Source organism: Bombina bombina, chromosome 6 (genome assembly GCF_027579735.1).
Source record: "Bombina bombina isolate aBomBom1 chromosome 6, aBomBom1.pri, whole genome shotgun sequence".
Classification (NCBI taxonomy): Eukaryota; Metazoa; Chordata; class Amphibia; order Anura; family Bombinatoridae; genus Bombina; species Bombina bombina.
Window position 1 is genome coordinate 990,915,117 of NC_069504.1, and position 25,651 is coordinate 990,940,767.

The 25,651-nt window shown below is 38.4% G+C and overlaps 1 protein-coding gene across 3 annotated transcripts in view; it reads right to left on the reverse strand.

The window, feature by feature from the left end:
* ANXA6 (annexin A6) overlaps positions 1-25,651 on the reverse strand; it is a 202,601-nt gene that overhangs the window by 68,489 nt on the left and 108,461 nt on the right. For all 3 annotated transcript variants that reach the window (XM_053718681.1, XM_053718679.1, XM_053718680.1), the window contains exons 3-8: positions 11,225-11,315; positions 5,044-5,138; positions 4,354-4,467; positions 2,560-2,650; positions 2,369-2,448; positions 1,213-1,269 (exon numbers count right to left, since the gene is read on the reverse strand). In XM_053718681.1, the coding sequence (XP_053574656.1) occupies positions 1,213-1,269; positions 2,369-2,448; positions 2,560-2,650; positions 4,354-4,467; positions 5,044-5,138; positions 11,225-11,315 (528 nt within the window). The remainder of the gene's footprint in view (positions 1-1,212; positions 1,270-2,368; positions 2,449-2,559; positions 2,651-4,353; positions 4,468-5,043; positions 5,139-11,224; positions 11,316-25,651) is intronic.

Sequence of the window (25,651 nt, forward strand, 5' to 3'; positions counted from 1 at the left end):
ACCAATTTTCATGTCTGTAACATCGTCGTTTTTTTTAGATACAGGTAACCTCATAAAAAAATGCATCCCCATTTTTCACCCCCTTAGGTATGTAATTTCCAAAAATCCTTCCTTAGTGGGTGCCAACGTCATAAAAACAACGTACCTACCAAATTTCACATTTCTAGGTTAAACGGTTTTAGCTGGATTGAACTGCATTTTCAATACTGGATTTAGCCTTTCTGCTTAACCCTTGCCTGCCTGACTCCTGGATTAATCCTGGTGTGATACCTCTTCTTGGGAACCATCAATTTAAAGTATTATGCTATGTGCATGTCTTTTTCATTCCTATTAAAGAACTATCTGTAAACAGGAACATTTATTGATCTCTTTGTATACATTTAGTAGTCATTCCAGAGAGAAATTAAGCCAGCATCTTACTGGACTATATTGTATAGTTGTGCGCCTTTCCTTTTGTTTTGATATCCACTTTCCTACTTCCATTTTCAACAGTGACAAGGGTACACTGTATCAACTCACAGGCAGCACGCATATACATTACTGATACAATCATCTAGTGCATTACATATCGGCACCTTTTTGTATCACACACTATCTTTCTATAATGAGACGGTTTTAACTATATCATTTTAGAAGAAAATTAATTAAATTTTTCTCTATTTAGGATTAATAAGTCAAATATTCTCACACCCAACAATAGAGACAGGTGTTATAGTTTTAGCGCTGGTGTCCCTCCTTGACTTTTATATATATATATATATATATATATATATATATATATATATATATATATATATATATATATATATAAAAGAATGATCATATACAGGTAGAATTATAAATGTAATAAAGCTATACAACTTCAGAAACAAACATTCTAAATACAGAGCATTTAAAAAGATCATTTTGGGGCAATAAAAGGGGCTTTTAATTATAAACACATTTCTCCTCTGCTGGTATATTTTTGGTAGTTTTGGAATTAAACTTTCATGATTCAGATAGAGCATAAAATTAAAAAACAACAAAACTTTCCAGTTTACTGCAATCATCACATTTACATAAGAGCATGCTGAGGTAGGGTGCATGTTCCTTGTATGAGGACCTAGTATATGCAAAGCTACACAACTAACTGCTTTGTGTTCGTCTATATCCCTTGACCTAAAATGTATAGACACATACTCTATTTATGTTGTATAATTGTCTAGGTGTTACCTGGGCATCTTGAGCCACCAGATCCTCACTTACGACATCATCGTCTTCCCGTGTGCCCTAAGAAAGGCAAAAGATTATTGGATTGTTTTCATTGTCAGAGTGAAACAAAAGCAACCAAATTGGGTATATATCCATATATATATATATATATATACACTCATATATAATTCTATATACTGTATATATATATATATATATATATATATATATATATATATATATATATATATACACATACATACACACACACATACATACATAGACTTATAACAGCCCGTTTTGCGAGGAGTTGAAGGTTAGAGAGTGGAGGAGGAAGATAAAGTAGCTGAATTGTGACTGTGTCCTTCCCTTCTACTCCGGGAAAGGGAGATTTTTCATTACAACACACAAGCTCAGAAGGCCATTTCACACATTGTCTATTACAACATGTAATTGTTTTGCTTATTGATTATTATTCACTACATTTTGGAACAAATAGATCACTTTTTGGTGAATGTTAGCCACTAGAATTTTGTAAATCTGTAGTTTAGTCAACAATCACCCAGATGCAAGTAATTATTAGATACAAGTTAAAGTGTGAAGGCCAGTAAGATGCAAAGTCAATAGAAAGAAAGACAGGAACCCCACTGGAAATTAGCATAACTGTAATCACTTATTCTATGGGATGCTAACTTTCCACCTTTTAAATATAGCCATCTCCAGGTTTCAACAATTTTAGTAGGTAGTGTTGAAATATGTAGCCACCACTTAAAAAAGGATGAATATTAAATCTGATTAATCCCAATACTTCAAAGTAACTGAGATAAATAAAATCCAAAATAATTCCTAAATAATAGATAATTATCATTACTAACTGTTACAAATTTACTTAATTATTTTGAATTGAATTTATTTTGAAAATATCAACATCTGTTTGTTAAAAATAATATAAAGACATGTTGGACTATTGATATAAGAGAACTTTATGATAATGTGGACCAGCACAGTTTATCTGTATGGAATTAGCTATGCTAAGCTATAGATTTTCTCTGTTAAAATGAACTGCAACCATTGTTTTTGAGCTCTAGAAAGTTTACATTTGTGAATCAACCATAGAAATATGAGAGATATATCAAGTTGACAAACAGAAACATTTGGCATGGTAAGCTCACACTACCTGTAGTAGAACAACCAGCATCTTCTTGAAGTGACCACTTGTGTCTTTAATGACATCTGTCTCCAGATCTCTGTTGTAAGCTGTATTTAAAAGATAAGACACAGAGTATTTGGTTAAATTATTTGTTGCTGTATGAATTTTAATAACCACAGAAGAGGAATCTTAAAGCTGTGTAATGTATGTGCTCTCACCATCTTTATAAGCTTCTACCAGAGCATGAATTTGCTGGTTGTTTCTGGAGGCCAATATCTCAATGAGACATTTTTCATCAGTGCCAACACCCTGTAAGAAATCAGAACCTTTCTTACTAACCATGTCACAAAATGAAAGGTAATCAAATAAGTATGTTAGCCCAATATGTACACATGTGCCACTTTTATTTAAGAAGTCTTCTTTACCTAAGTGATAATTTCATATGGTTTACCAAATATAACATATGTCTACAGAATACAGTTGCAATAGAGTGGTGCAGACAATTCAGAAGATGTTTAATTTTGTAACAGATTCAGAAAATAGTTTATGACTAAATGGCATTCTTAATACATTGGCTAAATGGCGCTCTTAGTATATTATGGGCTAGATTACAAGTGGTGCATGTATTACAAGTAAACGAAATTTGCTCCCGTCAGGTTAGCGCTACTGAACACCTCGCTTAAAGGGTTAGTGCTAACAAAAAGTTGATTTAAACACAACATAAATACATTAAAATTAACAGTTATATTCATATATACACTATCTAGTAAAATTATTCATATAAATATAAAAAAAAAGTTATGAGGTTTAAAAGGTATATGGTATATGACAAGGTATTTGAATGGAAAGGGCTATACTGGATATATGAGTAGCATGTGCATGTGTGTATATATATATATATATATATATATATATGTATGTCTGTGTGTATACATGTGTATTTATGTTTATATACTGTATGCATATAATGTACATACATATATACACATATAAATCACATAGATACACATGTATACATATGTATATAAACTTTGGAACCCTTTACCTGAAAACAAGAAAATACATTTTTAATCAATATTAATATTGTGTTTTAGTATGTATGTACTGTAAATATCTTACATTCCAATGTTATTAATATAGGGGGAAATGTTCTATGTATTTATAAATAGATAGGCGAGTGAGCGATAAGTGGTTTTTTTCCAGTTTGGGCTCTCCACTGAAGTCTATGGGGAGAAGAATTTATAGCGGTTGTGATATTCAAAGTCCTGAAGTTAGCGTGTGTCAGCTTTTGCTCATGCGCAAACATTTTACTTTCAACTTGTACGCGTTACAAGTTTACTTTTGCTGGTGTTTGCGAGCAAGCAAAAGCGCTAAATAGCGTGCCAATTCTAATCTAGTCCTATGTCTAGGAACTCATTATTCTCTGCAATATGGAAATTTTTGTGATCATTCTAGACTCAACTTTCACTTAATAAACAGGGCTTGACAAATGTATCCAAAATCCAGGAGCCAGCCCAAAAAGTGAAGAGCTAACCATTTCATCACTGCAATACACTCCTATCCTCTCTGACAGGTAATGGGTAAAAAAAAAAGATACTGAAGCCTTTTTTTGTAAACTGCAGGTGGTTCTGCAGTAGAAAAAGTGGTAGCCCCAACATCTGACATAACCAAGCTTAACTGATATGAGTCAGCAAAGTAGAAAAGTGAAGAAAGGGAGTTGTGGTTGTCCATACCACATGAAGGAAATGGTGCAAGTTTCAGGCTTTCCAAGGTCTGTTTTCTGGGTCGTATTGGCATCCTGGTGACCAGATCATTCAAATCCTCATATAAAGTACATTTTAAAAATGGTCAATAATGGTGCTATTTACATCAAGCAGCCCATTAGAAAATTGAATCCCAAAACCAATATAATCTAAGAGCCAAAGATAATACCACCAAAATAGACACTGAAATGTAAAATAAACACTGTTGCTCTCATAACATTTATTAGACAAATAAGTCGACATACTTACATCCAAAGCATCTTTAATTTCTTTGGCATCAAAATAAGCAGGAGGACGCATAAGACCCACTATAAGCCTCTCAAATTTACCAGTGAGTTCATATTTTAGGTTATCAATAAGATCCTGTTAGAATAAAAAAAATGGAAAATGTTTGCACCATAGCAAATATTCAAGCAGGTGCAAGCAATAGTTATTTAAAGTATCTGAAAGGCAGATATATGTGCACATTATGTTTACACCACAAATATCCCAGAGCCAGTGAGACCCCCTTTCCTTATATTGATATTTAGGGGCCGAATTATCAAAGGTCTTGCGAACCTGATCCGACAGTGCGGATCAAGTCCACAAGACCTCGCTGAATGTGGAGAGCAATACGCTCTCCATATTCAGCATTGCACCAGCAGCTCACAAGAGCTGCTGATGCAACGCCGCCCCCTGCAGATTTGCGGGCAATCGGCCACCAGCAGGGGGTGTCAATCAACCCGATCGTACTCGATCGGGTTGACTTGTGGCGATTCCTGTCCGCCTGCTCAGAGCAGGCGGACAGGGTTATGGAGCAGCGGTCTTTAGACTGCTGCTTCATAACTGCTGTTTCTGGAGAGTCTGAAAACTCGCCAGAAACACGGGCCCTTAAGCTCCATTCCGAGCTTGATAAATGGGCCTCTTAGTGTCCACCCACTAAACTAGTAGTTATTATACCTTTCCATAAAGGGATTTGTAGGCTTGAATGATCTGGATACGCTGGTGGTTACTACGTGAGGTTATGAGGTCCAATATGGTTTCTTTATCGCTACCTGCAAGAGAAACAATGTTGAATGAACCTCAATACCTCCAAGGTGGGAACTTTAAGGTCACGTGATAGTAGCTGTGAAGTTCATTTTTAACACAGGGAATGTAAACAAAAGCTGAAAATGACATTATTATTTTCTAATGTTTACAAGTAATTCTATATTTTTGTCTCAAACATCACAAAACAAAACAATGCACATGTCATGATTAAGAGGCATAAGTATGGTTTTTGTTTATATTTTATTTGCTTTTAAATTTATTAGGGGAACACATTTTTATTAAAATGAAATAACATGACAACTATAGTTTAAGCTGAAGAATTTATGATTATTTAAATTAATACTATTTTTTTTAAGGGATGAAATTCAGCACCCATGAGTCATGGAGATCCAGGAGAGCAGAAGACTAAGAGTGGGGTCATATCACATTGTGGTGGAGTAAGTGGGTGTAGAGTAGGTGGAATGACTTATTTTTATCATTATTAGAATTATTATTTAATTGCAATACTTCAATATAGTGTGCAGAAAGATATACAGGGGTAGATTTACCAAGCAGCGGATGCTGCAATCTACCCCCAATGTTCGTTGTTGAAAAAATTGTTTAAAATTGCATGTTCTATCTGAATCATGAAAGTTTATTTTGACTTGAGTGTCCATTTAAATGATAAAAAAATAGCATAAACCATTAAAATGTGGATTTGAATGGATTTTTGTTTCCATTTATTTGAAGAAAAGCATTAAAAAAAATTATTGATTTATTTTTTAATGTTTGCACTTTTAGTTTTGATAAGACATGTGAGAATCATAGTGATCACTGACCTATTTGCAATCTTATCCAGAAACTGCTTTTTGAAGTGGTGGACACATTAATTTCATCTGACAGCATTACACGTTATGGTTTTAAATTAGGTTTACAGATCTCATGACAAAAATAATAGGGTTATTTTTGTCTTACTTTCTGTAAATTAAAGTAAAATATGTATCATGGTTCCTGCATTTTTTGTCTTTGGAAAGCACCCTAAGGGGTACATTTATCAATGTGCGAGCGGACATGATACGAAGTAGCGTATCATGTCCGCCGTGCATCGACAAATGCTGAGAGCATACACTGTCAGCATTTATCATTGTGAACTGCTGGTGCAATGCCGTCCCCTGCAGATCCGCTAGCAGGGGGTGTCAATCAACCCGATCATATTCGATCAGGTTGATTTCTGTCCGCGTCCTCAGAGCAGGCGGACAAGTTATGGAGCAGAGGTCTTTAGACCGCTGCTTCATAAAAACTGTTTCAGGCGAGATTGAACACTAAAATATTTGAAATTATAGCAAAGAAGTGGGGAGTAAGAAGTGCAGACAGTTTACAATATTGACATTTATTTGCTTAGCAAACAAACTAGACTATCTCACTGGTTCTCATAAGCAGCACAGCACACAATTTAGTTTTACACTATTTACTGATCAGTTTGTGGCTGTGTACATAATATGACACCATCTTTTTTTTTTATTTTAATGTCTAGTATAAGGTTAATAATATAGTTTAATATTACTAGATTTTAATAGTTATCTATTACGAGTTTTGAGCGCTAGAGAGAAATTAACAAACACAACAAAAGTTACGTTATTTAATTTCCTATAACGCTGCTATTACAAGTTTGCAAACATAGGCCTTTTGCGTGCGATATGATTGTGTTGAGCTCCATACCGCACACAATCAGAGCGCTGCTGAGACGTGCTCGTGCACGATTTCCCCATAGACATCAATGGGGAGAGCCAGCAAAAAAAAACAACTAACACCTGCGATTGCGGAAACAAAAGTTCCGTAACGCAGCCCCATTGATGTCTATAAGGAAATAAAAATACAGTTTAAACCTAACACCCTAACATAAACCCTACGTCTAAACATCCCTAATCTGCTGCCCCCAACATCGCTGACGCCTGCCTACAGTTATTAACCCTTAATCTGGCGTTCCCGATATCACGCTACCTAAATAAAATTATTAACCCCTAAACTGCTGCTCCCAATATCGCCACCACTATACTACATTTATTAACCCCTTAACCGCCATCCCCTCACATCACAACATGCTAAATTAAACTATATTAACCCCTAAACCTAACCCTAGCCCCCCCTAAGTTTAACATAATTAAACTTCATCTAAATTAAATTTACAATTATTAACTAAATAATTCCTATTTAAAACTAAATACTTACTTGTGAAATAAAACCTAAGCTAGCTACAATATAACTAATATTTATATTGTAGCTATCTTAGGTTTTATTTTTATTTCACAGGTAAGTTTGTATTTATTTTAACTAGGTAGACTAGTTAGTAAATAGTTATTAACTATTTAATAACTACCTAGTTAAAATAAATACAAACTTACATGTGAAATAAAACCTAACCTGCCTTACACTAAAACATAACATTACAAATAATAAAAAAACTATGATTACAAAAAACAAAAATGAAATTATCCAAAAAATAAAGATTAATACTATTCTAATACCCTTAAAAAAAACACCCCAAAATAAAAAACCCTACTCAAGAATAAACTACCAAGGGCCCTTAAAGGGGACTTTTGGGGGGCCCTTAAAAGGGCCTTTTGTAGGGCATTGCCCTGAGATAAATAGCTCTTTTACGTTAAAAAGAATACAAACACCTCCTAACACTATACAAACTCCCACCCCCAAACTACCAAGGGCCATTAAAAGGGCCTTTTGGGGGGCCCTTAAAAGGGCCTTTTATAGGGCATTGCCCTGAGATAAACAACTTTTTTACTTTAAAAAGAATACAAACACCCCCTAATACTATACAAACCCTACCCCCCAAACTACCAAGGGCTATTAAAAGGGCCTTTTGTAGGGCATTGCCCTGAGATAAACAGCTCTTTTACTTAAAAAACAAACAAACACCCCCTAAAAATATACATTAGACAAAATAACAAACAAATTATCAAAAATAAAAAAAGAATTACACCTAAATAAAAAAGCCCACTCAAAATAAAAAAAAACCCTAGCCTACAATAAACTACCAATGGCCCTTAAAAGGGCCTTTTGTGGGGCATTGCCCCAAAGATATCAGCTCTTTTACCTGTAAAAAAAATATAAACACCCCCCAACAGTAAAACCAACCACCCAACCAACTCCCCCAAATAAAAAAACTATCTAAAATAACCTAAACTACCCATTGCCCTGAAAAGTGCATTTGTATGGGCATTGTCCTTAAAAGGGCATTTAGCTGTTTTACTTCCCAGACCCTAAACTAAAAAAAAAAAAACCCAAAAAACCCTTAACAAAACCTAACACTAACCCCCGACGATCCACTTACAGTTGTTGAAGTCCAGCTTGAAGGATCTATCCAGCCGGTGAAGTCCTCATCCATGTGGCAAGAAGTCTTCATCCAGACGGCCTCTTCTATCTTCATCCAGCTGGCGAAGTCTTCATCCAGGTGGCCTCTTCGATCTTCATCCAGCCGGCGCGGAGCGGGTCCATCCTGAAGACATCCGGCGCGGAGCATCCTGTTCATACGGTCTCCGCTATACACTGAATCTTCAATGCAAGGGACGCGATTCAAGATGGCATCCCTTGCATTCCTATTGGCTGAATATTTTGAATCAGCCAAAAAGAATTAGGGCTGCTAAAATCCTATTGGCTATTCAAATCAGCGATAGGATTTAAGCAGCTCTCATTCTATTGGCTAATTCGGCTGGATGAAGATAGAAGAGGCCACCTGGATGAAGACTTCTTGCCGCATGGATGAGGACTTCGCCGGCTGGATGGATCCTTCAAGCGGGACTTTAACAACTGTAAGTAGATCGTCGGGGGTTAGTGTTAGATTTTGTTAAGGGTTTTTTGGATGTTTTTTTTTTTAGTTTAAGGTCTGGGCAGTAAAAGAGCTAAATGCCCTTTTAACGGCAATGCCCATACAAATGCCTTTTTCAGGGAAATGGGTAGTTTATGTTATTTTAGATAGTTTTTTTATTTGGGGGGGTTGGTTGGGTGGTGGGTTTTACTGTTGAGTGGGTTTTTGTAATTTTTTTACAGGTAAAAGAGCTGATATCTTTGGGGCAATGCCCCACAAAAGTTTATTGTAGGCTAGGTTTTTTTTATTTTGGGTGGGCTTTTTTATTTTTGATAATTTGTTTGTTATTTTTTGTAATTTAGTGTTTGTTTTGTAATTTAGTTAGTTTTTATTTTTTGTAATTAGATACTTTTAATGTTTATATTATATGTTAATATTTCAATGGTAGTTAGTTTAATTTTAGATTAATAAATATAATAGTTTTATTGTTAGTTTAATTTTTTTTTTTTTAATTTGACAGGTAAGTTTTAATTTAATTTAAACTAGGGAAATTGTAATTTTAATATAAAGTTAGGGGGTTGTTAGGTTTAGGGGTTACTAGTTTAAATTAATTTATTTTGTTGTGGCAGGGCTTTCGGGTTTAGGGGTTAATAGTTTATTTTAGTATATTTCGTTGTGGGGGGCTTGCAGTTTAGGGGTTAATAGGTTTATTATAGTGGCGGTGTGGGTGGACGGCAGATTGGGGGTTAATAATATTTAAATAGTGTTTTTGATGCTGGAGGGTGGCAGTTTAGGGATTAATAACTTTAGTATAGTGGTGACGATGTCGGGGAGCGGCGGAATAGGGGATAATACATTTTTTTTTAATGGAGGAGATGTCGGGAGCGGCAGATTCGGGGTTAATAAATTTATTATAGTGTTTGCGATGAAGGAGTGCCTTAGTTTAGGGGTTAATAGGTAGTTTATGGGTGTTTAGTGCACTTTGTAACACTTTAGTTATGAGTTTTATGTTACAGCTTTGTAGCGTAACACTCATAACTACTGACTTTAGATGGCGGTACGGATCTTGTTGTTTTACGGTGTAACGCTCACTTTTTAGCCTCACCACAAAACTCATAATTCCGGCACTATGGGAATCCAATGAAAAAACGTAATTTTTAAGTGTGCGGGACTGATGTTGCCGTACAGGCTAAAAGGTGTGCGGTACAGCTATACCGGCAACACTTGTATTAGCGGCGGTGCTGTTTTAACGCTGAAAATGCCATATTTTCAGCGTTACAAGCCGCAACGCAAAACTTGTAATCTAGCTGATTATTATTTGTTTTTATTTTAATTAGGGGGCAAAGAAAAACTTCTTGCACCAGGAACCTCTGTTTATTAGGTCTGCGACGGAGGAGCAGCAATGCACTACTGGGAGCTAGCTGAACATCGGTAAGCCAATGACAATAGACATATATGTACAGCCACCAATCAGTAAATTGGAAAGTTATATTCTCTATCTGAGTCATGTTCCTTTAAAGGGAGAGTCAATTCAATATGTGTTTCCCATAAACTAATTAATTAAAATGAAACAATTATACAATATACATGTCGGGGATAGTGGTTGTAGGTTTTGACACAAACAGTGAGACACATTATTCAGATTTTACCTTTTCAAAAGTTTTCTGATAAATGTTACATTCAAAGCAAATAAATGGAAAAATCATTTTATCAAAACATTTAATGACAAATAGACATACAAGTCAAAATTAAACTTTATTTAGACAGAGCATGCAAACTTTCCAGTTTACTGAAAATTGTGTATTTTAACGTGCACACTTTCTGAGGCACCATCTTTCTAGTTTCCATTGAGGTGGTAAAGTTTGGAGACTGGTGGCAACATACAAATTCTCAATAGACTTTAATAGAGATAAAAAAAATTATCACCAGTCTCCAAAATCAATGGAAACTAGGCCTTTTAATGTACAAGTGTTACATAATATGAGTCTGTGATTGGTTGTGGCTGTCATATGATGCAGGGGACATGGAAATAAAAGGAAACTTTGAAATTTGTCAGGGAAAAAATCTACTGCTTGATTGCATTGTCTTTTTGTTATGCATTTGTTATATGCAATTCTACTGTATACAATGGTCCTTTAAATTACCATTTCTCTCACTATGTATCATCATGTATATATTTTTGTTACATGGCATATTTGAATTAATAAATATATTGCTCATTGACATTTTATCTGTTTTACGAAAAACATATTTAGATAAATTTGTTTGCACTGTAATGCACAAAAAACTCACCCCATCCCTTCATGGCCTTGTAGATAGCTTCAGCGTCTTGATTGGCATCAAAGTCTGGGAAATCTTTGACTGATCCCCTGTAACGTCCTCCCTAAAAAAATAAAAATAATGTGAATGTAACAAAACAATATTTGTATTGTTTATTATTGGATATACATTTTATTTATTTAATTTAAAATCAGTTTAATTTTAATCAAAGATAAAAATGCTTATTTATATATTTTAGATTGCATTTGCCTTTGGTAAATATAAGTAACACATTGTCCCTTAATCATTCATGTACATAATATAATTATATAGATTGTAAAGACTACACAGATTAATAGTACACAAAACATCCTATATAATAAAAGGCCAGGTATGTTTGTCAGATGCAGCCATGCACAATAGAGACTGCACAAGGACAAACATACTGGAGGATACCAATTGCTACACGCAATTGAAAGAGTGTACTTAGATAGCACTCAACAGCTTGGATACAATACTAGCCTGTTATATCATAGGTAAAGAAGCCCTATAGAAAGGCGAGTTTAAAACTTAACTTTTAATATGAATGTTAAAAAGTGGATTCTAAAAAATTCAGTCAGTGTGAAAGTGAACGATAGTGATTCTACGGGGGGGGATTAGTACCTCCCTATTCACAATATATTTTTAGTATAAAGACCCCGGTATGGTCTCCTAGGATTGTACCCTTAGTTACAAACGGATTATACAAATGTACTGTATTTTTCACTTAGTTTGTGGTATATACCCCTATTACAATAAGACAACCCCTGTTGTTGCTCTTTGTCTGAGTCTTGGGGTATCTGTGATAGTGTTATCCCAAGACATGAGGGGCATGGACTGATTAGAACTTTGTAAATATTACATATCAAATTAAAATTAGTTCACCAGTGGTCCTTCAGGAACCGAGATCCCCAGATATATACCGTCCCCTGGGAAATCACATTCTGATTCTTTTACAATAAATAAACTCAGACTGGTATTCATCTAGCGTGTTCACATTCTTAGAAGCCTTACTATACAAAGTATCCTACATGCAGCACTTTTCCAATATCCTTATATAAAGGTATCAAATAAAGTAATAACGGAATAAATACTGGTTTATCAATTGTAGTTAACTCCCCAGAGTGGCACTATCAGTTGAAATAGGGACACGCATTCTCAATAGTTATACTCACTGCAAGTTCAGTATATAACTATTTCCCAATGACAAGACAAATATTGAGCAGCTGCCAGTAATGATGATTACTTAGACTCCACTACTCTTTCTATATCTATCACTATATAGGGTGAAGTTAACACAAAAATAGTGTCTAAAACGCTGAAGGATCCTAATATTCCAAACCTGAGTAACAAATTAGGACTACCACAATTTATTTAATTCAGAATATTTTTGGAGTTATTGGGAAAGAGGGAATTATATTATCCAACTCTGGGGTCTCACCCCAAATGTGTTTATACCTGTTGAATTAGTGAGGATTCTTTTAGATCTAAACATACACTGGAAAATCCAGGGCCCTTACATATTTACCCAAGTAACATTGATATTATATGAATGTGGTAGTATACTATTACCAACATTACAAGAGGCAATAACCAGTGGTGAAATTCACAGAAAACTATTGACTCACAATTTAAAGCAGGCGCACCCACCCAACCCAGGTACATAACAGGCGAAAAATATTTCCAATCTAATCTCCTTAGGGAAGTATACTACATAACATAAACGGTGGGACCACATTATCACAGATACCCCCGGACTCTGATAAAGAGCAACAACAGGGGTTGTCTTATTGTAATAGTGGGATATACCACAAACTAAGTGCAAAATACGGTACATTTGTATCTGGGGTCTCACCCCAATTGTGTATATACCTGTTAAATTAGTGAGGATTCTTTTAGACCCAAACATACACTGGAAAACCCAGGGTCCTTACCTACTTACCCAAGTAACATTAATATTGTATGAATGTGGTATTATACTATTACCAACATTACTAGAGGCAATGACCAGTGGTGAAATTCACAGGAAACTATTGACTCACAATTAAAAGTAGGGGCAACCAACCCAACCCAGGTACACAACAGGCGACAATTATTTCTAATCCAATTGCCTCAGGGAAGTGTACTATATAACATAAACGGTGGGATAACACTATCACAGATACCCCCAGACTCAGACAAAGAGCAACAACAGGGGTTGTCTTATTGTAATAGGGGTATATACCACAAACTAAGTGAAAAATACGGTACATTTGTATAATCCGTTTGTAACTAAGGGTACAATCCTAGGAGACCATACCGGGGTCTTTATACTAAAAATATATTGTGAATTGGGAGGTACTAATCCCCCCGTAGAATCACTATTGTTCACTTTCACACTGACTGAATTTTTTAGAATCCACTTTTTAACATTCATATTAAAAGTTAAGTTTTAAACTCGCCTTTCTATAGGGCTTCTTTACCTATGATATAACAGGCTAGTATTGTATCCAAGCTGTTGAGTGCTATCTAAGTACACTCTTTCAATTGCGTGTAGCAATTGGTATCCTCCAGTCTGTTTCTCCTAGTGTACAGCACCTAAGTCCCAGATTATATTACAAATATTCTCTTATAATTTATAAGAGATATCAACACTATTAGGGACACAGCACCAGTAGTGCCGTCGTTTTTTTCTTTTTCTCTTAATACAAGGACAAACATACCTGGCCTTGAGCAGCAGAGGAGTGTGCACTGTGGAAGCTGCCTGGTGGGGGCATGGCCTGATGTGCCGTAATGGGGCGTGGCCAGGTGTGCAGTGATGGGGTCTTGACCGTCGGGCATGGTCAGGGGGCGTGGCCAGGTGGGAGCATGTGTGAAGGGGTTTGCTGACGGGAGTAGTCGTGGTGGCAGCAGCATGGTCAAGTGAGAGAGAAAAACAGAGGAGAGAGCAAAACAGAGGGGAGAGAGGAGGAGGAGAGAGACCAAAAGAGAGTGGGGAGAGACCAAAAGAGAGGCGGTAAAGAGCAAAAGAGAGGGGGAAAAGAGAGGGGAGAGAGAGCAAAAGAGGGGAGAGAGAGCAAAAGAGGGAAGAGAGAGCAAAAGAGAGGAGGGGGGAGCAAAAGAGAGGGAGAGAGAGAGTGCAAAAGAGAGGAGGGAGAGAGAGAGCAAAAGAGGGGGGGGGAGAGAGAACAAAAGAGGGGGGAGAGAGAGAGAACTAAAGAGGGGGGAGAGAGAGAGCAAAAGAGGAGGGGGAGAGAGCAAAATAGGGGAGGGAGAGAGAGAGCAAAAGAGGGGGGAGAGAGCAAAAGAGGGAGAGAGAGAGCAAAAAAAGGGGGAAGAAAGAGAGAGCAAAAGAGGGGGGAGAGAGCGCAAAAGAGGGGGAGAAAGAGCGTAAAAGACGGGGAGAGAGCGCAAAAGAGGGGAGAGAGAGAGAGCAAAAGAGGAGGGAGAGAGAGAGCAAAAGAGGGGGGAGAGAGCAAAAGAGGAGAGAGAGAGCAAAAGAGGGGGAAGAGAGAGAGAGTAAAAGAGGGGGAAGAGAGAGAGAGCAAAAGAGGGGGGAAGAGAGAGAGAGCAAAAAAGGGGAGGGAGGGAGAGAGAGAGAAAAAGAGGGGGGAGAGAGCAAAAGAGGAAGAGAGAGAGAGCAAAAGAGGGGGAAGAGAGAGAGAGCAAAAGAGAGGGGAAGAGAGCAAAAGAGGGGGGGGAGACTGCAAAAGAGGGGGAGAGAGAGCGTAAAAGAGGGGGAGAGAGAGCGCAAAAGAGGGGGAGAGAGAGAGCAAAAGGGGAGGGAGAGAGAGAGCAAAAGAGGGGGGAGAGAGCAAAAGAGGAGGAGAGAGAGCAAAAGAGGGGGAAGAGAGAGAGAGAGCAAAAGAGGGGGAAAGAAAGCAAAAAAGGGGGAGAGAGAGAGAGCAAAAGAGGGGGAGAGAGAGCGCAAAAGAGGGGGAGAGAGAGCGCAAAAGAGGGGGAGAGAGAGCGCAAAAGAGGGGGAGAGAGAGCGCAAAAGAGGGAGAGAGAGAGAGCACAAAAGAGGGGGAGAGAGAGTGCAAAAGAGGGGGAGAGAGTGCTCAAAAGAGAGGGGGGAGAGAGCGCAAAAGAGGGGGTAGAGAGAGCGCAAAAGAGAAGGGGTAGAGAGCGCAAAAGAGGGAGAGAGAGCGCAAAAGAGAGGGGGGAGAGAGCACATAAGAGAAGGGAGAGAGAGAGTGTGCAAAAGAGGGAGAGAGAGAGCGCAAGAGAGAGGGGGGAGGGAGCGCAAAAGAGAGGGGGAGAGAGCAAAAGAGAGGGGGAGAGAGAGCAAAAGAGGAGAGAGAGCAAAAGAGAGGGGGAGTGAGAGAGCAAAAGAGAGGGGGAGTGAGAGAGCAAAAGAGAGGGGAGAGAGAGCAAAAGATGGGGGATAGAGAGCAAAAAAGGGGAGAGAGAGCAAAAGAGGGGGAGAGAGAGCAAAAGAGGGGGGAGAGAGCAAAAGAGGAGGAGAGAGAGCAAAAGAGGGAGGAGAGAGAGAGCAAAAGAGGGGGGAGAGCAAAAGTGGAGGAGCGAGAGAGAAAAAGAGGGGGGAGAGGGGAAAGAGAGGGAGCAAGGGTTGTGAACCCGGTATTTAAAAAAATTGGCCCGTGTACACGGGCTTTAGGACTAGCATACTAATAATCAGAAACCAATGGATATTTACAAATGGAAAACAAAATTAAAATTGTCTTAGCTACCTGTATAATTATGGCAAATAGACATAGGCCTAGAATTAATATTGATGAACTAAAACAGAGGAAGGAATGGTCCAACATTCATCCTCAACATTGTTCAAGCCTTATAAGAACTGGATTGTGAAACTAAAATCTTACTGAAAATACTTGCTGCTATATCTCAAATTGAAAATTGAAAATTCAAAGAGATTTGTAACCCCCAAAGCCTAACAACTGTTAGTTACAAGATCAGCTCCATTGTAATTAATAAAACCATATTTATTTTGCAACTATTAAAATTCCAATAGATTGGAATAGATACGGGTGTATTTCACTTTTGAATAGAAGCATTTTGCAATATACATGTATTAGCAAAAATGTTTCTAGTAAAAGCTATAGCTGTTTCAAGAGTGTATTTAAGTATGCTCCGTGCACCAGCATTTTAAACACAGCACTTGCTCAGACAGCCTAATATGCTTTTATCATCTGGTGATGACTTAATTTGCACCATTGCTGACATGATACCAGCCCCACTGGCTCTATCTGAGCAGCTGCTGAATTTAAAATGTTGGTACACTGAGAATATCTTGCTATGCTTCACAAGCACATGCAGAGAAAAATGTTAGCATTAAAACAATGATAACTTTTACTAGAAGCATTTTTATCAATAAATGTATATTGCACCACCTTGCAATATATCATGTACTGTGGCCCTTAACATAACTATATATGTTAAAAAGGGACACTAAATAAAAAATGAAATCTTAATGATTCAGCTATAGCATGGAGTTTTAAGAGACTTTCTAATTTACTTACATCCTCACATTGTACACAGTCTTTTTATATGCACACTCTCTAATGCACAAGCTTCTACTGAGGATGTGCAAACGTTTACCGTGTATGAGCCTGTGATTGGCTGATGGCTGCCACATGATACAGGGTGCTGGCAAATTGAAGTATATTTTGAAATTTTTCAGAAATAAATTTGCTTATTTAAAATTCAAAGTAAGTGCAATTGCATTGTCTTTTTATTATGCACTTGGTTATTATGCATTTCTACTGTATCTAATAGTCCATTAATAACAGTCAGGGGCGTATTATGGCCTAGGCCAACAAGGCCGGTGTCTAGGGCAGCAGATTTGGGAGGGGCAGCACATCTGGCCTATCCTCTCTCTAAAAGCCAGCACACAGTACAGTGAGCAATAAAGTGTAGGCATTTACAGAGAAGACAAGGCACGTGCGCTTAATAAGGTCGCTCATCACAGGCAGTGCTCCTTTAAACCATTGCTTCATTTAGAGCCGCTGGCATTTTTGTAGTGGAAGCATTCTTGGTGAGAAACTTGCCCGGGATATGCTTACAAGGTGAGGCTGGAGGAGAAGACCTTGTACAGATATGCTCCCTCCCCTTGTCAGCTGTGGTGGGTCTCGAGCACAGTGCTTATTGCAGGTCTTAGTAACTAAAAGACTGGATGCGTCTGTGCACTGCTTAGATCAGCTTGTGATGTCTAATCATAAACTCTCAGAACTAATGTATGTTAGCTACTTATAGCTAGCTTTCTCTGCATTCATGTGATGTCTAATCATAAACTCTCCGTGCTAATGTATGTTAACTACTTATAGCTAGCTTTATCTGCATTCATGTGATGTCTAATCATAAACTCTCAGCGCTAATGTATGTTAGCTACTAATAGCTAGCTTTCTCTGCATTCATGTGATGTCTAATCATAAACTCTCAGCGCTAATGTATGTTAGCTACTTATAGCTAGCTTTCTCTGCATTCATGTGATGTCTTATCATAAACTCTCCGTGCTAATGTATGTTAGCTACTTATAGCTAGCTTTCTCTGCATTCATGTGATGTCTAATCATAAACTCTCAGTGCTAATGTATGTTAGCTACTAATAGCTAGCTTTCTCTGCATTCATGTGATGTCTAATCATAAACTCTCAGTGCTAATGTATGTTAGCTACTAATAGCTAGCTTTCTCTGCATTCATGTGATGTCTAATCATAAACTCTCAGCGCTAATGTATGTTAGCTACTTATAGCTAGCTTTCTCTGCATTCATGTGATGTCTAATCATAAACTCTCCGTGCTAATGTATGTTAGCTACTTATAGCTAGCTTTCTCTGCATTCATGTGATGTCTAATCATAAACTCTCAGTGCTAATGTATGTTAGCTACTAATAGCTAGCTTTCTCTGCATTCATGTGATGTCTAATCATAAACTCTCAGTGCTAATGTATGTTAGCTACTAATAGCTAGCTTTCTCTGCATTCATGAACCCACGGAGTAAATAGTAAACGGACACTTAAAAAGTTTCATTACTTGAATAATGGTAATTACTGTATGTTGTTGCATGTGAAGGGCAGTGATTGTTTCAAAGTGTATTCTTCTTTCCCTCCCTTCGCCTCTCCCTTCTTTTCCTTTCTCCCTTCCTCCCTCAACTCCCAGTCTTCTTTCTTTCCCTCCTTCCCTTCTTTCTTTCCCTCCCTCGCTCCCTTCTTTCACTCCTTTCTTTTCCTCCCCCTTTCCTCCTCTCCCTCCCCACTTTTCTCTTCTCTCTCTCCCTTCTTTCCTTTCCCTCCCTTTTCTCCCCTCCCCTTCTTTTCTCTCCCTTCTCTCAAGGAGAAAATGGTATGAGATGCATGCAATTCAACCCACCTGTATGCTAGTGTTTTGCTAGCTCATTTTCTTTTGAATTGTTATGAAAAAAAAAAAAAAAAACATTTTACACACTGACCCAAAAAAATATTAATGTGAAAAAAGGCCTAAAACCTTTGGGTGTGTGTGTGTGTGTGTGTGTGGGGGGGGGGGGGGGTGCAGAATTTTGATTGCCTAGGGCAGCACAAAACCTAAATACGCCACAGATAACAGTTAAATGATAAGTGAAGCAAGACTATGAATTTCAAATGTGATCTAGACTTAATTGGAAGTTTAACACGCATATGTGAAAAGTCCACAGTTTATAAAATATATACTTTACCTTTCAGAATTGCACTTAGATGAAGCTCAGTCTAGCAATGAATACAGAGTATAAACTCAGATAAGCCCTGGAAATCTCTTGGCTTAGTGCCTACAAGAAGCACTTGGGTTTGGTGCTCTTGGGATAAGCAGCTTTATAACATCCCATAATAAGTTCTATCACACACCATAATCATATCCTCCGGGAATATTTTTTGTTGAGCTAATTGTTGCTCAACTAATTATGTGATATTTTCCTCTGTGTCATGTTTATCAGACATTATTAATTTTTTTTAAAATATAGCTTTATTTAACAAAACTAATGGCTAGATTACGAGTTTTGCGGTATGATGGGTGCGGTACTAACTTGCACGTTATTGTCACCGCTCACTTCCCTACAGCGCTGGTATTACAGGTTTATAAAAACACCAGCGTTAGCAGGCAAGAAGTGAACATAGAGCAAAATTGAGCTCCATACCGCACTCCAATACCAGCGCTGCTGAAAGCTGCGGTGAGCTGGTTTTATGTGCTCGTGCACGATTTCCCCATAGACATCAATGGGGAGAGCCGGCTGAAAGAAAGCCTAATACCTGCAAAAAAGCAGCTTAAAGCTCCATAACGCAGCCCCATTGATTCCTATGGGAAAACAAAATTTATGTTTACACCTAACACCCTAACATAAACTCCGAGTCTAAACACCCCTAATCTTACACTTATTAAACCCTAATGTGCCGTCCCCGACATCGCCGACACCTACATTATACTTATTAACCCCTAATCTGCCGCTCAGGACATCGCCACCACTATAATAAACATATTAACCCCTAAACGGCCGCACTCCTGCATCGCAAACACTAGTTAAATATTATTAACCCCTATCTGCCGCCCCTAACATCGGGGCGGGCCCGGGGGCGGTGAGGGGGGGACGGGGCCCCCCGCTCCCGGCGCGGCTGTCAACCGGGGCGGACCGCCCTCGGTGCGCCCCGTCCGCACCGCGCCGCCGAGGCGGGAGGGCCCACGACCCGGAGATTCAAATCTGAGTTCAGCCAGAAATTAAATGGGCCCATTTCTGAGCTCGAAGTCTCAAAAGCTATCCAATCATTAAAACTTGAGAAAGCTCCAGGTCCGGACGCAATGCCTAACGATTTTTATAAAATCATGGCACCTACCTTAATTCCCCACTTAACTAAACTCTTTAACCAATATTTCTCAGGCGAGGTCCAAATACCAAATACTTTTTTAGAATCTAATACTATCTTTCTACTTAAACCTGGGAAAGATCCAGCGAACAGGGACTCATATAGACCAATAGCACTGTTAAACTCAGATTATAAGATATTCACATCAATTTTAGCAGCAAGATTACAAGAGGGGATAGCAGATGTCATTCATAAAGACCAAGTGGGCTTTATTCGCAACCGCAGTTCAGCAGCAAAAATTAGGCAATTACTTCTAATTATTGACTACTTTAAGAATGTCGAAGAGGGTACATTGAAAGAACAGTCTGATGCCGCAATATTAGCGGTAGACGCCGAAAAGGCATTTGATCGTGTTAATCATGAGTTCTTATTAGATGCCGTACAACGCTTTGGAATTGATAACAAATTTTATAAACTGGTGGAAAATATATGTTTATATTCATCCACGAGTCTAGTTATTAATGGGCATGTATCAGATACAATTAGAATGGAAAGAGGAACCCGTCAAGGATGTCCTCTTTCACCTCTATTATTCAACCTAGCAATTGAACCACTTGCAAATAGCTCAAAAATGGACAAACCTCTTTATGATTAATATTGATCATAAGAAGCAGGTTTTACATTCTATAGTCTTACTTTTTGAGACCACAATAGCTGAGACTTGGAGGGAGTCTCATGTGAAACTCATACACTTAACATACTATTCCCCAGATAAAGGTTATAAATGGCTTAATACAAACTTTAATAGCTGCCCTAAATGTAGATTACCAGCGGCCGACATAGAAAAAGTCTTAAAAATAACTCCTCTAACGCTTACAGGAATAGATATAATTTTCTTGAAAGATAAGAGTCCAACTTTAAAAGAAGTAAGAATAATAAATCTAATCATTTTAGCAGCTAGAAATTTGTTATTTAAGGACTGGAAGCACAATATTATACCATCAATAACAGAGATTAAAAACTATCTTAGGAAACAATGTATAGTTGAACAACTAGCAACGAACTTGAATTCGGAGCAAGAGATAACTAGTTTTTTTCGAAAGTGGTCAAGATTTATTAGGATATTCCCCCCCTAGCGAGATTGATACTCTAATCTATCCATTTCGGAATACCGAAATTGTGTTATTAGACATATGGTAACTTAACTTATCTTATCTGAACAACAAGCAGCTCTTTTTTTTTTTTTTTTTTTTCTCTCTCCCCCTTCCCTTCCCTCTCCCCCTCAGCTCTGGACATAATTTGATACATTCAAAAGTAAAAGGAGAAAAAGAGAAAAAGAAAAAGGAAAGCAAACAATCTAACACAAGAAATAGTTAAGTTAAAGGGACAGTAAACCTTAAAAAAAATGTTATATAATTCTGCACATAGTGCAGAATTATATACCATTATATTAGCCAAACGTTTTAAATCATAATATTGCCTTTTTATTTTTAAAAAATATCGCCGTTTTACAGACCCGCTCTCTGGGCTCTGCTGAGCGGGTCTGTTGTTTTTACTGAGCGCATTGGGCCAGCTGTATAGTCACAGCCCGGCCCGACCGCGCCATTAGACACAATGCAGCTCGCTCCTGCTCTGTCTGACAGCGGGAGCGAGCTGCATTGTGTCTAATGGTGCGGTCGGGCCAGGCTGTGACTATACAGCTGGCCCGATGCGCTCAGTAAAAACAACAGACCCGCTCAGCAGAGCCCAGAGAGCGGGTCTGTAAAACGGCGATATTTTTTAAAAATAAAAAGGCAATATTATGATTTAAAACGTTTGGCTAATGTAATGTTATATAATTCTGCACTATGTGCAGAATTATATAACATTTTTTTTAAGGTTTACTGACCGTTTAATCCATTCCAGGAATATTATCTCTCTGGTTTATTTTTGTTATTTTAAAAGGGAAATCCAGCAGACTTATATCTAGTCAGATTGAACTAAGTAGTAACTCATATCAACGGTTCAAGATTAGAAATTTTTTTTTTTGTCTTTCTTATTGATTTATCGAATTGATGTATTTGATATGAAATTAATATCTTATCCTATGTTATCTTTTTAGAAGAATATTATGTTATGAACTCTTTGTTACTATGAAATCTAATGTTATCCCTGCTGATAATAAATAAAAGATGTAAAAAAAAAATAAAAAAAAAAAATTGAACAAATACTTTGATGTTCCCTCCACGGTGGACGTTTTTCCAGTTCCTGACCATGCTGCAGAGATTATTGCTCGAGAATGGGAAAGACCTGGTATTCCCTTTTCTCAATCTCCTATTTTTAAGAAGATGTTTCCTATAGCGGATTCTATTAAGGAGTCGTGGCAGACGGTTCCTAAGGTAGAAGGAGCAATCTCCACTTTAGCCAAGAGGACTACTATTCCCATAGAGGATAGTTGTTCTTTTAAGGATCCAATTGATAAAAAATTGGAGGCTTTACTAAAAAAGATGTATGTCCACCAGGGTCTACAATGGCAACCTGCAGTGTGTATCGCCACTGTTACCAGTGCTGCGGCTTACTGGTATTGTCTGAATCTCTTTAGACGGATACCCCTCTTGATAAGATCCAGGACAGGATTAAGGCTCTCAAGTTAGCCAATTCCTTCATTACAGATGCTTCCTTACAGGTTATTAAACTGGGAGCCAAAATTTCTGGTTTTGCAGTCCTAGCCCGAAGTGCCTTGTGGTTGAAGTCTTGGTCTGCGGATGTTTCATCTAAGCTCATTGCTATTCCTTACAAGGGTAAGACCTTGTTTGGACCTGGTTTGGCGGAAATTATATCAGATATTACTGGAGGGAAGGGTTATTTTCTTCCTCAAGATAAAAAGAATAAGCAGAAGGGACTTCAGAGTAATTTTCGTTCCTTTTGTAACTTTAAAGGAAAGTCTTCCTCCCCTTCCTCCAAGCAAGATCAAGCCAAGCCTTCCTGGAAGCCCAACCAGTCCTGGAATAAGGGAAAGCAATCTAAAAAGCCTTCAGCTGATTCCAAGTCAGCATGAAGGGTTGGCCCCGATCCGGAAGCGGATCTTGTAGGGGGCAGACTCTCTTTTTTCCCAGGCTTGGATAAGAGATGTACCGGATCCCTGGGCGGTGGACATTGTCTCCCAGGGATACAAAATAGACTTCAAGGGGGCGTGTCTCTGGGCAGCACCTTGAATGGTCGCAATATCAGTTGCTCTGAGTGAAGCATTAATAATTTGCCTGTTATTGATGTCTATAAGGATCATCCATCTACCTTTCCCTGGTAACTAAGCTCTGCTTATCTAGCTGATTTAAATGATATTACAAAATTGGGACTATCACCCTTGACAACTGATCCGGAGAGTTGAGGCCTAAGGCAGCCACTAGAGTGAGAGGCCCTCAACACCCCCCCCCCCGGTACCTTGTAATCCGGGTATGCAGTGCGTGGACACTGACAACTACAACAGTATGGAGCCTGATGCAGCTATACTAATTGATGAGATACGCAATCTCTTAAATGAGCACTTTCTAAAGCTTACAGAGAAGATGGCAGCAGCTTGGGCATATGACGGAAATAATGCTGATACTAAGCCTGACTCAGTGGATTTAGAACGAGCAAAGGAACCTGAGCCCCCAAAACACTGTTTGCATCTGAACCCAACCAGTACAAAACAAGATAATGGACCCTCTATAAGCAATGGATCGGCGACCATCTTTGAAACCCCGGTGGTAACTGCCGCACGCTGCCTACTCACAGCTGGGCCGGAGGCAGGCCCCGTCCCCTTGACAAGTGAGGTGGCATATGCCTCTGAATTAGGAGAAATTCTTGTACGACAAAAATCCCCACTGATTACCAACACCTACTGGGTCCAGCAGCCTCGTCCCACAAAGGGAGGTGATCCTAAACCTTACAAAGAGTTATCCGCAGAGAAAAAAGCAGCACATGTGGGGACTATATCTGAGCAAAATGGCGCCGCTCCGCCACCTCAGAAGCCTCTGCCTCTGCCAGTAGCAACTAGAGGGCCTCGCCAGGTCGCATACGGTACTAAGCGATATTGGCTAACTATCTATGGAGTCAGCACGAGCTCTAACTGGAGGACATCCCCCAAGCTGAAGACCCAGAACAGACATAGAGACAAGTTGGCTGTGTTCGGTCAGCAGACTTTGTTTCAAAGAGGCCATTGTGGGGACTGGATAGGTCTCTGGAGATATGCGCATAGAGGCGTTCTGGCATAGGCTAATCGAAAAGGACACCTTGGCAAGCCTATCCGTGCTTAGCTCCCTCTGCAACTACCCAGTATCACAGAAAACTTTTTTTGTTAGGGCAGCGAGCACACAGATCCGCGCAACATCTGCAGCTTTCAGGAACCGGTTGAAGGGAGAAGAAAAAAGAGAAGCCTCTCCGTAAAAGCCTGGTTGCCACCCGAGGTTGCCTTTCTTTTTCTCTGTGTGACTGAGTAACTCTACGAACCGGGAATAGGTTTAAACCTGCTGAACATATAAAGGAGGGTAAAACCATTGAACTTTTCAAACGGCAAGTATTACGGTGCTTCCACCTAGTTACAAGACTCTCAAAGTTTCAGAGTTTACGGTTTTGTCTTTTTTTTTAACTCTTGCTCTTTTATAATATAAGCGTTTACCATGAGTGTAGTGTGAAAGCTGGTATTCATACAGGACAAACAAGTTCGGGACATGACTACAAACTTTGTACATACCCAGCTCATTTTTCGTTATTATACCTGACACATATGTGTTCTATTTATTTACATAATGTATTTATGTTGGTGAAACAGGTTGTATAATTGATTGTGTTTGTATATGTGATATGATTGGGTTAAAATGTGCCCTATAACGCTTATAGCTTCACCTGTTTTTATACACTATCTATGGTTATGGGAAAACCTATGTGCAATTATGCTTGCTTGGAACTAGTAATTTTTTCCTCTAATTCAGTATATAGAACCATCCCATCCCATCACGCTACCCTGCTATAGGTCACACAGAGGGCAATATCTTATTCTGCAGTCTGGAAATATTCAAAGACCTGTCATAAAAGAGGAGATTTTTGATGATGTAAATGGGCTCAGAATATTCACCCCTTGTCTCTATTTAGATTTATCTTGGTCCCTACACCTGTATTACTATTATGTCAGTTACTTTTAAACGCCTTGCTTTCACAATATATTTAGTTTAACCTGGAATAAGAGTTAGTCGTTTGCTGCGTTAGGTCCCATGGTGCTTGAAATATATGGGTTATTCTTTCATACAACATGGTATGTGATACTCTTCTAAGCCCAAGAATATATATTCTCCTAGTTGATCTACCCCCATAGAATCTTGCTGTTATAACTTAGTTCAAAGACCTATTATTGAGACCTACTATCGTCATAGGAGATATATATCATAACAGATTCATAAGTCACAAAACAAGAAAACTGAGGTTATTAATGGGCATGTATCAGATACAATTAGAATGGAAAGAGGAACCCGTCAAGGATGTCCTCTTTCACCTCTATTATTCAACCTAGCAATTGAACCACTTGCAAATAGCTCAAAAATGGACAAACCTCTTTATGATTAATATTGATCATAAGAAGCAGGTTTTACATTCTATAGTCTTACTTTTTGAGACCACAATAGCTGAGACTTGGAGGGAGTCTCATGTGAAACTC